Source organism: Oikopleura dioica, chromosome 1 (genome assembly GCF_907165135.1).
Source record: "Oikopleura dioica chromosome 1, OKI2018_I68_1.0, whole genome shotgun sequence".
Classification (NCBI taxonomy): Eukaryota; Metazoa; Chordata; class Appendicularia; order Copelata; family Oikopleuridae; genus Oikopleura; species Oikopleura dioica.
In genome coordinates, this window is record NC_137291.1 from 6,812,013 (window position 1) to 6,827,992 (window position 15,980).

Here is a 15,980-nt window from a genome sequence, read left to right on the forward strand (position 1 = left end):
ACAAAATGTCTTTTTCTTTTTAGTCTCTTAGAATCGGGTACTGAAATCTCAGCAGGTAGTCTCTAACGATAAAAAATACTGACGGCTTGATTAGAGGAAGATAAAGGTATAAATTCGTAGGCGCCGCGCGCCGCGAGTCTCTACGAACACACGCCGCCGGGCAGAGTAGAGTAAGCGACACTGTGGAATGCAAATTTATTGAAAAATGAAAACGTCTTTTATTTACACAAATTTAGTAAGACCACCCAAATGCAGTCTGTTTGACTTTTGGAAAAACTCACACTGCTCGCTAGTTGCTCTAGTTCGAGTAGTGGAGGCAGTGTTCCGATTTTGGAACATTTTCAAAGCTCAAATATTGGGACAGATTTGTTACGCTTGTATCGAAAGACTGTAATCAGTAATCGATTCATTAGTTCTAGAATCTAGATATTCATATATTAAGTTCTTCCAAGATATTCGACTTAAATATAAAAACCTTAAAAAGCCACAAAAAATATTTTGTTTTATATTTCGATTAAATATCATCATTTGACTAATAAATTTACACCTGAACTATATCTCCAATTGCGAACAAAAATTACACTATTATTTCTCTAGAAATCAGCCAAGATGACTTCTGTCAATTCCAACGAGCCAAGTTTCCAATAAATCTGATATAAAAATGGAACATGAATGCGATTAGCAGCCCTCTCCCCAGCATCAGCATAAAAGAATCCAAAGTGCTTGGCTATCAAACACTCGAGCCATCAGTACATGAGCAAACTCAACATAAAATCAGACACACAAGAGGAACTCATACCAGGAAGCAGTAGAATCTTCGTTTTGCTTTCTTTTTATTTATTTAAAGTTTTGTCACAAGCTGGATGGAACGAAAAAGCGTTGATAAAAGTTGAATAGGAAGAAATTAATTGTTTGGGAACGTGGTTGAAACGGGGACAGATTTTATGGCATCTGGGAAAGAAGGAAAGAAACGAATGCTTTTGATAAGAATTGCGGGTAGATCTGGGAATCAACAAGGAATCAGAAGTTGAAGGGTGGGAACTAGAAGTGAGTCTGAACGAGCTGGGAAAAAGAAGGAAAGAATATAGAATGATAGGTTCTAAGATTATTTATTTCGAGCGAGATCTCAGATAGTATTTAAATTATAGCTTTTAAATTACTGATCCAGATAACTTCAACAATCAAATTGAACTTTTTGAAACAGTAAAAAAACCGAGCGAGAAATTCTTAAATTTTTTTCAATCTCAAGGCACAGCCTTGGGAGACATGGAAGAGAAAAATTAGGCAGGGACGATGCTGAGGACAATTTCGCCCTCGAGATGTTTGAGCATGTTGACTGTATCCTGCCGGGTGTATCCTTCGAGCGATGTTCCGTTGACATAGACTATCTGGTCGCCGCGCTTGAGCTTTCCGCTGCGCAGGGCGGCACCTCCGGACACTGTTTTGATGTAAATAGGCAAATCGCCCTTTGGAGAGTCTTTTCCTCCAACAATAGAGAAGCCAAGGCCGTCAGCGCCTCGGAAGAGCACTACATCTACCATAGCACTAGAATTTGACGCTAGACTCAATAACAACTGATAAAAAAGCTACCTGACATGCGGTTGTTTTTGCCTATCGGAGTGCTGGACAAGATATTGGCTCATATATTGCATCTCTTGGTCGCCAGGTGACACCTTGATGATGAGTTAAATCAAGTTGCATTCGACGAAGATGGGTAATTTACCTCGAGGACAACGTTTTGTGGGCTTTGTCGAAGAAGTTGGGCGCACTCGTTGTGGGTCACTCGTTCGCTGGAGGTACCGTTGATCGAAACGATTCTCTCGCCCATTTTGAGCTTGTCGCTCGCCGGTCCTTCGGGATCAACGGCAGCGATGAAAATCGGGACGTCGCCTAGAGCAGAGCCGAAGCCACCAGCAATTGAAATGCCGAGGGTTCTTGAGCGTGGCGTCGTTTGATAGTGACTTTTCGGATCTAAAAACAGTTTTAATAATCAAGCAAAAAGATGTTGTTTCGTACGTGAGATCCTCTTCTAGGAGTTTTCGAGGCCCCATTTTGCGACTTTCGCGGTCTTCTGATTTCGATAACAACTTGGCCTGTCGCTTTCTTCAGTTCGCTAGCAACTCTATCTCGGGTAGCGCCGCTGAGATCGACTCCATTGGCTCCGATAATTTCATCGCCTTGCTGTAGAGTGCCATCGATAGCCGCTTCTGAGCCCGGGACGATTCCAAAGATGATTGTTCCACTCGGTCCATTTTCAATATTCAGACCGAGACCTTGCCCAGGAATCTATGAAATGAATAAAGAGAGGTTTTTATGAGAATCGTACCTTATTCAAACGGACTTTCATAGTGTCCGCCTGGCCAGATTCGTCGCGAACGATGCGGAGACGAACTCGTGAGCCGGATTTTCTCAACACTTCGCTAGCTTGATTGTGAGTGTAGGTACTGATATCGACGCCGTTAACCGCTATGATTCGATCACCAGGAGCAAGACGTCCGTCTTGATGAGCCGCGGATCCTGGATAAACCTCGTGAATCACCACGCAGCCAAGGACCGTCTCGGCTCCACCAGCAATCGATAAACCAAGACCACTAGATCCTAAAAAGCGCTCAAGTAAAAGGGATGTTGTAGAGAGACGCGTTTTACCTTTAATAATTTCTATTTCAGTTTCAGTGCCAGGATGCACCTCGCGCGAGTGACGCGAGCTAATGGTGGATGAAGAATCGCGCCGCGACGAGGGATGAAGAACAATCAGCTTAATCGTGCCCCTTGAGCTCTTTAGGATGTCGGTGACGTCACGGTAGCTAGAATGCTGGCAGTTCGTGTCGTTCACAGCTAAGATCTTGTCGCCGTTTTTCAGCCTAAATGAGTGGGTAAGGCAAAATGACAAGAACTAGGTATTAATTTGCGGTCAAGAGAAAAGTTTCTCATTACAGGTTGACTAGAAAGCTTTCGACCTAATTTTTACATATTCTATCGTGTAAATTTCTGTTTTAGAAAGAGATGAACAACGAACCTGCCATCACGCGAAGCCGGGCTATTGGCGGAGAGTGATCGCACTCTCACACCCGAATTGTTATCGTCCTCGAAGGAAATGCCCAAGCCGTTGAAGTCCTTGACAAGTTTGATGACCTCGACACTGTCGACATCTTTTTTCGAAACATTCAAACGGAGCCGGGAGATTTCCTCATCGACAGTGAGTTTTGGCGCCGGCGCCTAAAAAGAAGATTCTTTTTCTCTGTACTAATTCAATCTAACATGAGTTTGAATCGCAACTTTTTCTTACCGAATAAGGCACCTTCGCGCCGTCTGATCGAATCAGTGTTATCTTTGCAGAATCGTGCTCTTTCAAGAGGTTGATAGTCTCGAGCTGCGATTTATCCGCTAAGGGTACTCCGTTGATTGTAACCACTTCGTCGCCAACTTGGATTCGGCCGTCCTTCTCTGCAGCGCCGTCAGGTGTGATTTTTACGACGCGAATGCCTGAAATGGAGATTTATTGCTGACCAAGAAGTCGCTTTTGTCTCCGAGGAAAAACGAGATATTCGCGCGACAGAAAGAAAAAATATTGCAAGCACTAGAGTATCTATTCAGACTTTTAGAGGACGTGATCCTGAATAAAAAGAGTCTCCAGATGTTCGAATTCTCAAAAAAAATGCTTTCAATTTTGATATAATCTCCGTAGAGCAAGTTTAATTTTTAAAGAAATACAGTCGATATAAAGACAAAACCTTCTACATGATTCAATTCGCGGCGCTTTGATTTAGCAAATTATAAATTAAAGAGTTCATACCTGCGTCGCCAGACTGGTTGCCAATAAGACTAACGCCAAGGCTGCCGTTGAGCTTATGAAGGGTAACAGAATACTCTTGCCCAGGCGCAATTTCAGGCGTCGCCAAGATCTGCGAGTTGTTCGAATTTGTACTGCTGGAAAGAGTTGTTTCTGTCTAAAAACAACGGCTTAGAAAAGTAGGAAAAATACAAGCAAAAAATAATCGCCCGTGAAATTGAAATTTCTAATGACCTGACCGTGGTCCACCACTGTTAGTGTCTAACATGAAATTTTGAAATGGAAAAAAAGAATAAACGACCCGTTCTCTCTGCTGGAAAAGCCCGCCTTTGTGTGTTGTTTCAATGATTTTGAAAGGACAAGAATCACACGCTGCTGAAAAGCTGTTTTCCGCCAGCCTCATCAAAAAATTGAAATTTCTGAAATTTAAATGCTTCCTTTCAGAATTTCTCTAATTGAAAAAAAGAAGGTGAAAAGAGCTACTAACAAAGAAGCGGAACCTGTTTCTCTCGGTTTCTTTGTTGAAGCCACTTTGAGGTTGGGGAGCAAAATACCACTCGGGCGGGTATTTGAGAGTTCGTGTTCGATTGAACTTCCTCAATTATTCACAGAGAGAACACACGTTTTAATCAATTTTTGATAAGTAAATGAATAGCAAAGGCACTGGAAAACTGCCACCGATGAAAGCTAATTCTCTAATTCACCTATCGACCCTCTTTTCTCTCTTTGCAAAAGAAAAAAGGGAAGATCACCCTATTGTATATACTGAGTTACTGTACCTCACTCTCGTATAGAACGAGGTCGCCTGTGCACTGAATAATATAAGATTTATAACTTGATATACAGGCAGCTACCTCAATATTTCTTAAAAGCCATAAGAGGCTTGGTGCAAATAACTGTACTTTTCTGTCGATTGATTGTTAAACTGTAGATTACCTGTGGTTTCAGTGGCTGGACTTGCAGGTGTATCTTTTCTTGGTCGCTCGCCTTGATAAGCCGGATCACAGTCTGGTGCGAGCTCTTTACAGTACTCTGGCCATTCACCTTGAAAAAAATGGATAATGGAGGGAGAGAGTGCTTATGGGGGATTATCGGATAAAAATATCCGGTTTTCCGGTTTCAGTCCCGCTGAAACAATCCCACACGACGTCTGACCAACTAACGAGCGGGATCATGTTTGCTCCCTGGCTCGCGCTTCTCCCTCGGGCCATCAAAAGAAAGGGTTGAAGTTTTCTGCTCAGAAGAGGAAAATTACATTTATTTCGGCAGAGATGTATCTATCTATTTAATTGACTCCATTACTATTTCAGGAAAAGTTTCAGCAAATTGTGAATATGAAGAAATAGTTCGATTATTAATTGAAAATAACGTCGGTGAACTATTTTACTACAATAGAAATAACGAACTTTCCTTTGGTCTTTAGAAAGTAGACATTATAGGAAGAAGGGTAACGCGGAGAAGATTATGATAAACTTGACTTTCTAAAGCAGCTCAAGTTTAGTCGGTGCCCACGCAGTTGCGTTGAGTTTTCATGCTAATGACCGTCAAATTATGCAAATATCCAGTTATCCGGCCGAAAAACTAGGACCGGGCCCACTTTAGAACTTCTCTCTATATTTACCTTGATAATTCGATCGCCAAATTTGAGTCCTGCCGCTTCAGCTGGGCTGCCTTCATCAACGCTCTTGACGTAAGTACCTCTTGGCAGGTCAAAGCCGCGATGCGAAATTTCTGAATAATCGACGAGCGTAAGGCCGAGGGAGCCATTTGGCGCACTAGGTCGAGCGATCGTGTACGGCTGCGGTGGATTCCACAGTGCGTCCCGCTCGTCGTCCGTTGTGGCTTCTGTCAGATAAGCGTCCGAGAGTCCAGCTGAGCTGGGCACGCGATCTACCGTAGCTACAGGTTCTTCGACAACAGCAGCAGCTGCTTGTTCGGAGGCGAGGCGATCCGTAGATGGGAGATATTGGAGAATAACAGTCGAGGAGTGGTAGGAATGATGGCGGATGAGCTGGCGAGCCTTCTCTGTCTCGAGCCCGGCAACGTCTGAATCATTGACAGACACGATAATATCCCCAGCTTCCAGCTCGCCATGCTTGGCTACGGCGCCGTTGGAAATCACGCTGCGAATGACAAGGCCTCTGTTGAGCGTGTCAGGAGAAACGGTGATGCCCAGACTTGCAGTTCCCTTGTTGATTCGAATCGTTCGAACTTCACGGGTGTCGATGATGCTTTCTGGTTCTTGAGGAAGGTCGGGCTCAGAGTCGGATGATGGAACGTTGAGTTTTTCGTCGTCCGTGGTGTCTTTTGTTTCCGCGATTTGAACGGGGACTTCTGGAATGCGTTTGATTTCGTGGGCAGTGTTGTCTTCTATGATTTCAACGATTGAATATGTTACAGAGAAAAGTAAGAGCAATGTTTTCTATCTATTAGTACATGCAAAGACAATCAATCAAGGAAGAGGTTTTTTGAACTTGATGAAGCATACCTTGTGGGAGAATTTGCGGCTCGTCAGGTTTAGTGTGGGAATGGATTGTAGTAGCAGAGACAATGGACTCGACTACGGACTCTTGAGCGTCCGAAAAGATCGACTCGTTGTCGGTTGTTTCAGCGCCAGCTGAGTTGGACTCATGTTAGATACAAAGTACGACATGCAAGAAGGGTTAAATAATAGCTTATGATTAGCGAAGACATTCATGCATTGGTAAAAAATGATAAAGCAATACTTTTACCACATGAAAGTCTCATAGCAATTTTGATGATTAAAGCGCTCTTACGTTTGACCTGGATGACCGGAAGAAGCTCTCGCTCAGGCTCACGCTCCACGGGCGGCGGAGAAGGCGATCGCGACTTTTGAACTTCGGGCTCCGGTGAAGGAGATTTTGGAGGTGGCGTCGGAGGAACCTAGGAAGAAAATTATCAGATTTTTGATGAAATTTAAACTTTTTTCCGAGATGTAATCACACATTTTGAAAAAAGAAAAAAAATTATCAAGAGCTCATTCAAATTATTCGAAATCTAAACAGTTCAATCGCTAACTGTTTTTGGCCCAGTCGTTGGTGAGATTCAGAGAGCATTTCAAATCGAGGTGTGCACTGTGGTAAGCCGAAAGCGTCAGGGACCTCTTCCATGATTCGGACATCTTCGAGATTTTCGCGGAAGTGGACAGATTTTTCAAGATCGTGATGATGCTTTTCAGGCTCTTGGAATTCTTCTTTTGGGGGAGTAGCTGGAGGCGCTGGAGCAGGTTTTTCATCTTCTGACGTTGAAGATGAGCTGTCAGAGAGATCTTCAGTAAGTTTCGGTGCAGTTTCGAAGTTTTTATCCTCTTCTTCAAGTTTTTCTTTTACAACAATCGCCCCGAGAAGCGCTGCTTGTTTCTTGCCAGCTTCTACTTCATCCTCAACAGTTTCCTCGACGGTTACCGTCTCTTCAACCTTAATAGTCTCGTGAACAGATGCGCTGGAATCACTCTCAGTATCAGTCTCATTTTCAGTGCCCTCAAACGATTTGTGCGGTTCGACAAATGGTGTCGAGTTTTCTGTCAACTCTTCGACAGATTCATTGACGGTTTCTTTTGAAGCAAGTTCTTTCAGCACTGCGCCGCCAATTATTGCTTTTCCAGGAGTAGGTGAGGCTGAGTCGGGTTTCGGAGCCGATTTAACGATTGCAGAGGACTCGACGGTCTCCACAGTTTCGATTATTTCGACCATTTCATCTTCGATAGTAGAATCGGACGATGTCGAGCTAGATTCAATCTCTTGAACAGGTTGTACTGGTTTGTCAAGGGAAATCGCAGCCATTATTTCTTCGTAGGATGGATCTTTTAGGGCTGGTTCCTTGGGACCTGCTTGCTGTTCTGCGGCTTCGTCTTCTGAAGACGACGAGGATGAGGTTTCGAACTTGATAAGCTGCTCTTCTTTTACTTCTGTGATTGTTTCCACGACTTCTTCCGTTGTATCTGGCTTTTCTTCCTCTTCCGCTTCATTTTTCAACTCATAAACATCTTCTTCAGTCGTTGAAGAATCATAATCTTCATCATGCGCTTCTTGCTCTTTTTTGGAGATAATGATAGCAGCTGCAAGGTGCTTCTTTTTCTCCTCTTCTTCATCAGATTCTTCAGAATCCGACACACTGTCAGACGAAAGCGCTGGTTTGACATCTGTGGTAGGCATCGGTTCAGGAGTGAGGGTTCTTAAAATTATGTAATAGAAACACGAGTTCGCTGATATTGATTCTTACCTATTCGAGTCTGAATCGCTCCACTGACCTTCAGATACAGATGTATCCAGCTGCTTGTTTTCTGCTTCCACGATAGACTTACTCCACTGACCTTCGGAAACCGACGTCTCATCGCCATCTTTCTTCTCTTCCACGAGACTCTGATTAAAAGTTCCTCTTGAGATAGAAGACTCTGCATCGGACTTTTCCCAGTCTCCCTCTGAAACAGAAGTTTCATCAGCGTCATTCTGTTTTTCCGCGATGGACTGGTCAAAAGTTCCGTTTGATACTGAACTATCTTCATTCTCATATTGCGCAATCGGACGGGGAGGAGGGAGAGTTGGAAGGCGCTCTCCTCGTTCTACCAGAAGCTCCAGCCTTGAACCAGCATTCTTCAGCATATCGACAACATCCTTTATTTCATAGCCCTCGACTTCCCGCTCATCGATTGATTTGATGACATCGTTGGGTTTCAAAAAGGCCTTCGCAGCGGGAGAGTCATCACCAACAACGCTTACAACAATTGATTCATCGACCTTTCTAATGCCAAATCCAAAGCCAGGCTCATCGGGGAATTTTACAATAAGAATCTTTGTAAAAATCTCATCGCGAACAGCAAGTGTCAGGAATGTTGAAGTTTTAATGACTTCAATTACTTCGGTGATTTCCATGTCATTAACTGATTGGCCATTGATAGAGACGATTTCGTTCCCAGACAAAAGAGCTTCTGACGATGGAGAATCATGGGAGACTGATTGCACGATAAGACGATTGTTGATTTCGGCGACGCCGAAGCCGAACTTTTCATCTTGCTCTTTCGACACTCGAATAATGCGACCATAAGCAGGGCGAACAACATTGTGGTAATGGTCTTGCTGGACAACTTCAGTTTTTTCTTCAACAATTGTTTCTGTTGCTTCTTCGACAGTATCTTCCTCGATTTCTACAGTAGTTTCTTCTGATCGCCGGACCTTCAAAACGATAAATTCAGTCGCTGAACTAATCAGTTCATAAATAGCCTTCAATTCCATCTCATCAACTTGCATATCTCCAATAAACACAATCTGATCTCCAACGAGAAGACCCGCCTGCTCGGAAGCGCTGTTTGGGTTGATGTGCTGTACTCTTATTCCATCGCTCTTGTGGATGGCGAAACCGTAGGATTGATCTCGCACGACCTTAATTTCTAGTAGATCGCTATCGGGCTTTGGCTTTTGTTGCTGAGAAGCGACAGAGATAGCAGCTGCGGAAAGGACAGCTTTGTTGAAGCCAGCGGCTTTTTCATTAATCGCGCGATCTTCTGAGGACAGAGAGGACTCACTGGAAGAGTCTGAGAATCTAGTTTCAACGGGAATAACTTGCGTTGTCTCCTGGACCGTCACGGTCTCTTCGACCACTTCTTCATCTGTGCTACTCGAGTAGATACTGGCATTGTCGTGATTGATTTCAATGGGAGGGATAAGAGGAGGAACTGGTGGTAAGCTTTCAACAGGAGGTGGCCCAGAAGCTCTGTGTAAAAATAGAACAACAACTCCGTCCGCTTTCTTGATCTCTTCCAGCGCCGACTGAACATTGTTCTGATCCAAGGCTACTCCATTGATCATTATGATCTGGTCGTCAATTTCCAGTCCAGAGTTATCTGCAGGTGTATCTTCGTTGATACTTTTGATTAAAATCTTTCCGTCACGCTGACATACACCAAAGCCGTACGTCACATTTCTGACGATTTTGATTTCAAAGCCATCGAGTGGAACAGCGGTGGGAGTTTCTAAAATATCGCTCTTTTCAGAATCACTATCGGATGATGACGACGATGATGATGAAATCGACAAGGTACGAGTGACGTCGTTGCGACCGACTTTGAGATTAACTTGGGTTGGATTGGATTTGAGGAGATCCATGATCTCGCGCGACTCCAAATGGTGAACTGGCTGATGGTTGACTTCGAGAAGAATGTCTCCTTCCCGAATTGTTGAACGAGCTGCTGGTGTATCTTCTTTTATGGTTTTAATTGTCGGTTGTTCGTCAAACTCGAGTCCAAAGCCAAAAGTTTCATCTAAGAATTAGAAAAGATCCCTCAAAACAATCCTCTCACCTTCTCGCTTCGTAATAATAATATCGCTGATGAAAGCAAAATCGTTTTCGGAAACATTTTCAAGCCCTGGCTTAGCCATAACAAACGGCTCATCCTCGAAAACTTTCGTTTCTCTTTCTCCTTCTTCGGTGAAAAATGAGTCTTTTTTCGATTTTTTTACTCGTCGTCTTTTGAAAAAATTGATGTTTCGGAAAAATGAAAAACAGCCTCTTTTTCCAGCAGTGAAATTTTTCATTGTAACAAAAATGTGCAAGATCGACTTTTTGCAAACAGACAACCTTTCAAAAACAACCACGTGATTTAAGACAGTGCTGTCTTGAGTTCGAAAAAACGAGCCTGAGGGTAGTCGGTCTGGGCGAGTTCCTCTTTCTCGAGACACAACGATTTCTAATGAGTTTCCGGCTTCACTTTTGTCGAAGTCAAGAAACTGCGAACTAACAGTTTATCGACAGTAAATAATATTCTTGACTTTTCCTAATGTACGCGATGGCTTTATGAATATCAGTCTCAGGGAACGGGCCAACAACCTGCTCATTGATCATGATAATTTCATCATCATCGAGTAGTTTCTCATCCGCCACAGTGTCAACTTTAACATCGTTGACAACAATGTGGATCCTTCCATACTGATCTTCCGTCTTTCCAAGCGCAACACCAAGAGTTTCGCCAGTTTTTCGCTCAATTTTGACAAGCACCAGCTCTCGGCCATGCTCTTGTCCAGCGGCGAAAGCTGTTTCAACCTCTGGTCGTCCCTCCGCCAAGGCCGCAAGGGCATGCGAATTATCCTCCTTTCAATTATGTATTTTCAAAAAATTTCAAAACAACATTTTCCAAATCAATTCCTATAAATCCATGTTTTCAATTCTAGCTTCAGTTTTTTCTCTAATCAAAATCGAGAAAAATGAAGCTATTTTCTTTCAAAATGTGTGATGCCATCAAGCTAAGAAAATCAAATTTCCCAACACCAAATATTCAACTGCATGATTTCCAAGAAAAATCATACTGTAAGTGCCACAAAATGAAGAAACTTACGATCTGGATCGGCTGTTTGATAACAGGGGCCAGGGCTGCCATTTGATTTCGATTTTGCTCAAAGTTAATGGACTCTTCAATAACAGTTTCTTCGTTATCTTCGAGAACCACAGGCTCATCCGCATCTTCATCGACCTTTCTGACGCCGATTTTGACGATTCCTGGAGGCAGACCCTTGAGGACTTCGACGCAATCTTTTAGTGAGTAAACTCGCATGTCAAACTTGATCTCATTGACTCGGATGATCTGATCGCCGGGCGAAAGGCGTCCGTCTTGATCAGCGACTCCTCCGGGAACCAAACCGCGGATTCTGAAAGTTCAAATAAATTAATATTCAAAATATAGATTCATTTGTACCTAATACTATTTGCTCCATCTCTATCCGGCGCGTCGAGAATGGAAAAGCCGAGGCCAGAATTGCCCTTTTCAAGCTCAATCCAAACCAAGTCGTCTTCTTCTTCAGAATCCTCCGAGCTGACGCTGCTGTCTTCTGAAACGACCACAGTCTTGCCGATCGAAGCAGCCACCATGTTGTCACTTGTGACCACAGTTGGCACATATTCAGACATTGACGTTCCCGGACTTGCGGCCCACGTGACGTTCTCCTCTTTTTGCACGGTTTCTTCTTCAACCTTTCTCCGGGCGCAGACGAGCACGACATGTTCAGGCAAAGATCTGATAATTTGCACAGCGGCGAGATGGTTCATTCCAATCAGTTTTTCTCCGTTTACTTCAAGTACTTCATCTCCAGCTTTGATTCCCGTCTTTGTTCCGACGGGGCCAGAAGGAGACACGGATCGAATGATATGTTTAAATTGTCCTTCGCTCTCCAGGCCTTCTACGTCGATTCCAAGTCCGGCGTTTTCGTACTCTTTCGTCAACTCCCCGACCTGAAAAACAATGATAAAGCATGCAAATTCACAAGCACCAGGGGATTAAAGCACCATCTTAGGTCACCATGAATACAAAAAAGGATTACCCTATCTGCAGGTACAGGATCATCTGGCCCACTTTCAAGCGCTTCAAGAGAAATACCAAGCCCTTGGCCTGGCTCTCTCGCAACTTGTTCTGTCTAATTTGGATAAATTAAAGAATGAATGCGCCTCACGCAATTTTATAAGACAAAAAAATCGATACTTACGATGATTTCGAATTTGTCGCCGACAATCTTTTGCCAATAATGGCTGAGTTGGGCGATTTGCTGATCGGTGAGTCGGGTCGATTTTCGCTTTCGTCGAGAAAGGGTTAAATGGACCGAGTCGCCCGTATTCTGCAGCGCTTCCACGGCCTCTTCGGATCCAACTCCTTGTCCGTCAAGTCGAAGTCCATTCACAGCAATGATCTGATCACCAGCTTCAATTCGTCCGTCATTTGCCGCTGGCGAGCCAGGGGTAACAGCTTTGACATAAATTCCATGCTGCGCGATTCCGGAAGATCCATCATTCACCCATCCTGCGATATGAATTCCAATTCCGCCGGCGTTCTTCGTCAATTCTACATCAAACACCTCATCAGGCGACGTTTTCAACTGGTTAAAGGTTGGCAACTCGCCGCGGGCAATCTCTAGTTTGACCGTCGAGCCAGTTTCTTGCAGAATCGTCGCTGCTTCTTTTGAGCCCATTCCGGAGAGGTCGATATCGTTGATTTTGAGAATCGTATCTCCTGATTGAAGACGACCGTCTCGGTCTGCCAGGCCATCCGGAAGGATCGTTTTAATCTGAACACCCGTGGCCTTTCCACCAACGATTCCGAAACCAAATCCGCTTCCTTCATTGTGCAACACGACGATTTCCGAGTGAGCCCAGCGCTTTTCAGCTGGTTTCAAATCGACTTCGGATGCTTGAGATTCAGAATCCGAAAAGCGCCCTGGCTGCCGAGGAATGGGACCACGTGCAATGATCAGGTGAACGGAGTCCTTTACAGCTTGAAGCGCTGCGATCGCTTCTGTGTGCGAGACACTTGGGCCGAGGGGCTTTCCGTTGATGACAAGAATCTGATCTGATTCCTTTAGTCGACCATCTTCATCGGTAATCGTGCCAGGTTGAATTTCTTGGACAAAGATGCCCAATTCGCCGCGATTCTCCGATTCCAGGCCGACGACAGAGAAACCAAGTGATGTCCCCACTTGTTTTTCGAGAGTGATGTGTTCGGTTTCCCGCCCGTTGGCCATTTTCTCGACGAAATCATCGATCCAGCTTGGATCGTCGACCGAAGATGCGGATGAGCTCGTGTATTCTTCGGCTTATCAAGAATTGAAAAGCAGAAATTTCTGCATTTATTGAAGATATATTATCGTTAAAATAAGGGTATTTCTCCATTAATTTGGGGAAATAAGAGGGGAAACCAACTGATAATGGGCATATTTGGGCCTCTTCATCCTGGGGGTTAATTTTTCTTTGTGAATAATTTTTCATAAATGAGATCATTTTCGAGCTAAGCATTAGCAAATAATCTCGATTCCGCAAAATCAATTGATTTTGGCGATTAGCCGCTGTAGTAAAAACGACGATGATCAATATTTGCATTTCAATTCATTCCTAAATGTCCGTTCTCGTCGATTTTGAATTCGGAAAATTCTTCTGGGTTTTCTTGGATTGTTTCTTTGACCCTAGTGAGCGCCTTTTCTAAATGCAGGAGCTGGCGAAAGAGCGGATCGTTGATAAGCTGCTCTAGGCCGTCCAGGCCAGCTGCTTGGGCTCCGACTTGGGCTCGAATTCGCTGAAGCGCTCCGGCTACATCGTCGATTGAGGGAGATTGTTTCACCCCGGGCATTTTGGAAAAAGCCCAATTTACAGTCTGAATATGTAAAAGCATTTAATTTGAGTTCAACTGTGGTAAATTATTTTTTAAGATAAAATAATGTGTATTTTGCATTCTCCAGAATTGTCATCGAATCATTTTCAAGCAAGAAAAGAATCGTGATATGAGAAAAAGTAGTTTTGGATATGATAATCTTTGAACTACTTCGACGACATAGTGATCGAATTCGAATTTAAAATGTAATAAGAATCATTTTATAACGAACATACATGTATCTTTTTAAATAAAATTATAAATTTTTAGAAATCACGGACTTCAATGTGGCTCAAATGAAAATTCATTTGAAACATAATTATGTTTTTTATCATCTTTAACAATAATTTTCGGTAAGTAAATTCATGGGCAACAAATTCGACTATTTAGTGCAACAGGTGATCAGAAAATAAGCAAACATTTCCAAAGTTATTTTAGGACAGAAAATTTAAATTCATTCTTCTGTTGAAAAAGTTTTATGGTTTCTTAATTTCTTCATTTTCATTTCTTCTTCAATCTCTATTTTTTTTCTCATAATATTAACAAATACCCATCATCGAAAAAAATATCATTTTATTGAAAAGAGAGAGCTGATTCTGAATCAGCGTTTTCTTTTTCTCAGCGATTGAAAACGAGAAAAGAGTGAAAGGGAGAGAATTCGCGTGGGCGAAATGGCTTACTGGCGCGATGCCACTTTCACTTCGCAAATTTCAAATTTCAATCCGTCTTTTTGGTATTTTAAAAATCAAGAAAAATAAAAGAGAAGAGGAATTTCGGGTTAATTTTTAACTCCTTGTCTGTTTCGATTCCTGGCCAGGTGAGCCAGTTTTTCTTTCTTTGCTTGAATTCAATATTTGCTCAATTTAGTAAATTTCATGCTGAAATGACTGTATGAAAAATGCTTGTAGAATGAATTCGGGAAAGATGGGAGCAGCGGGCCTCGATCAGGAGATCGGGTACAATCCGATCTTGACCGCCACGGTCAAAAACGAGCAAGGAGTCCGAGATGTAGGAACGCTCTCAGAATATTCTCTCCAGGGTTCTGTAAAAGATGAATTTGTCGAAGACGTGAAGAACAGACTCAGAGGATTGTGCGATAACGTCGAATGCGAACCGTTTATCGGTGAGTTTTGCAAATGATCGGATTTCCCTAAACCCCGGATTTCGCCACTGACGGAAATCAATACTGGTGGGAAAGACGTTTTGATTTCCGTCAACGGCAAAATTCGGGGTTTGTGAAAGCACGTTTTTGCAGGAAAATATTTGAACTTAAGACTGCTTTAGATCATGAAATCTCTTACTCCCTTCAATCTTCCTCCGGTAATGCTGTAACAATGCGTGTATCCCGTTCCTTGGCGCAAAGCAAAATGCCCTGGCAGTTGAAATACGTCGGAGCACTCGAAGTAGAAATTTATTTTCAACCCTTTTTCATTTAAAATTCTAGACAGGCAAAAACAAATCTTGCCTGATGAGAAATCAAGTAACAGTCGGCTGCTCGGAAAACGTCACTTCTTTCCTGACAGAATTGGGATTCAGAGCTGACACGGAATTTCTCAGCAAAGGATATCTCTACAGAAAAGGGAGGATAAAAGTCGTTCTATCGAAGCTTTGCAAAATGAAAGAACCAGGACAGCATCAGGAACAGAATCTTTTGCCGCTGACGAAAAGTCATCTTGTGGAAGTTTCAGTTACGACCCTCACGGGTGGAGAAGACCCAGGAAATGCTCTTAATCTTATCTTTTACGCGAACAGGCAGGATGATTGCAATCGTCAGCTGTGGAAGTAGATAGTTATCTTAGAATAGAGGGTGCTGAACTTGCTATAAAAGCTGCTCAAGGTTTCAACTCATTTATTTTCAGACCTTTTTAAAATGAAACTGAAGAAACACATCCTGTTTAACCATCAATGAAATTTTTTATGTTGAGAGCATTTGACAGGCCCAGATCTAAAACATTTCGCGGAAATGCTGAAACCACAAGTGAAGCTTACAAAAGTCGATCACCGAGAAATTCAATCACATACACGCCCAAATTTCTGAGCTAGAAATGG

The 15,980-nt window shown here is 43.0% G+C and overlaps 3 protein-coding genes across 3 annotated transcripts; 1 reads left to right on the plus strand and 2 right to left on the minus strand.

Annotated features, from left to right (window-relative positions):
* Nucleotides 1-816: 816 nt before the first annotated feature.
* On the minus strand, nt 817-10,279 carry LOC145711847 (uncharacterized). The gene is made up of 17 exons (XM_081789538.1): nt 10,107-10,279; nt 8,033-10,067; nt 6,913-7,984; nt 6,568-6,694; nt 6,279-6,407; nt 5,412-6,160; nt 4,727-4,834; nt 4,570-4,602; nt 3,794-3,947; nt 3,287-3,483; nt 3,017-3,216; nt 2,647-2,861; nt 2,327-2,598; nt 2,013-2,286; nt 1,724-1,971; nt 1,591-1,673; nt 817-1,545 (listed from the first exon to the last, which is right to left on the minus strand). Exons 1-17 carry the CDS (start codon nt 10,183-10,185, stop codon nt 1,281-1,283), a joined length of 6,240 nt encoding a protein of 2,079 aa, XP_081645664.1. The 5' UTR covers nt 10,186-10,279; the 3' UTR covers nt 817-1,280.
* Nucleotides 10,280-11,202: 923 nt separating this feature from the next.
* On the minus strand, nt 11,203-13,308 carry LOC145711848 (multiple PDZ domain protein-like). The gene is made up of 5 exons (XM_081789539.1): nt 12,280-13,308; nt 12,118-12,210; nt 11,496-12,028; nt 11,254-11,448; nt 11,203-11,212 (listed from the first exon to the last, which is right to left on the minus strand). The coding sequence occupies exons 1-5, from the start codon at nt 13,306-13,308 to the stop codon at nt 11,203-11,205; spliced, it is 1,860 nt and encodes a 619-aa protein (XP_081645665.1).
* A 1,338-nt stretch (nt 13,309-14,646) lies between these two features.
* LOC145698766 (mediator of RNA polymerase II transcription subunit 18-like) lies at nt 14,647-15,732 on the plus strand. Its single transcript, XM_081775990.1, has 4 exons — nt 14,647-14,748; nt 14,840-15,054; nt 15,216-15,334; nt 15,376-15,732. Exons 2-4 carry the CDS (start codon nt 14,841-14,843, stop codon nt 15,715-15,717), a joined length of 675 nt encoding a protein of 224 aa, XP_081632116.1. The 5' UTR covers nt 14,647-14,748; nt 14,840; the 3' UTR covers nt 15,718-15,732.
* The last annotated feature ends 248 nt before the right edge of the window (nt 15,733-15,980 follow it).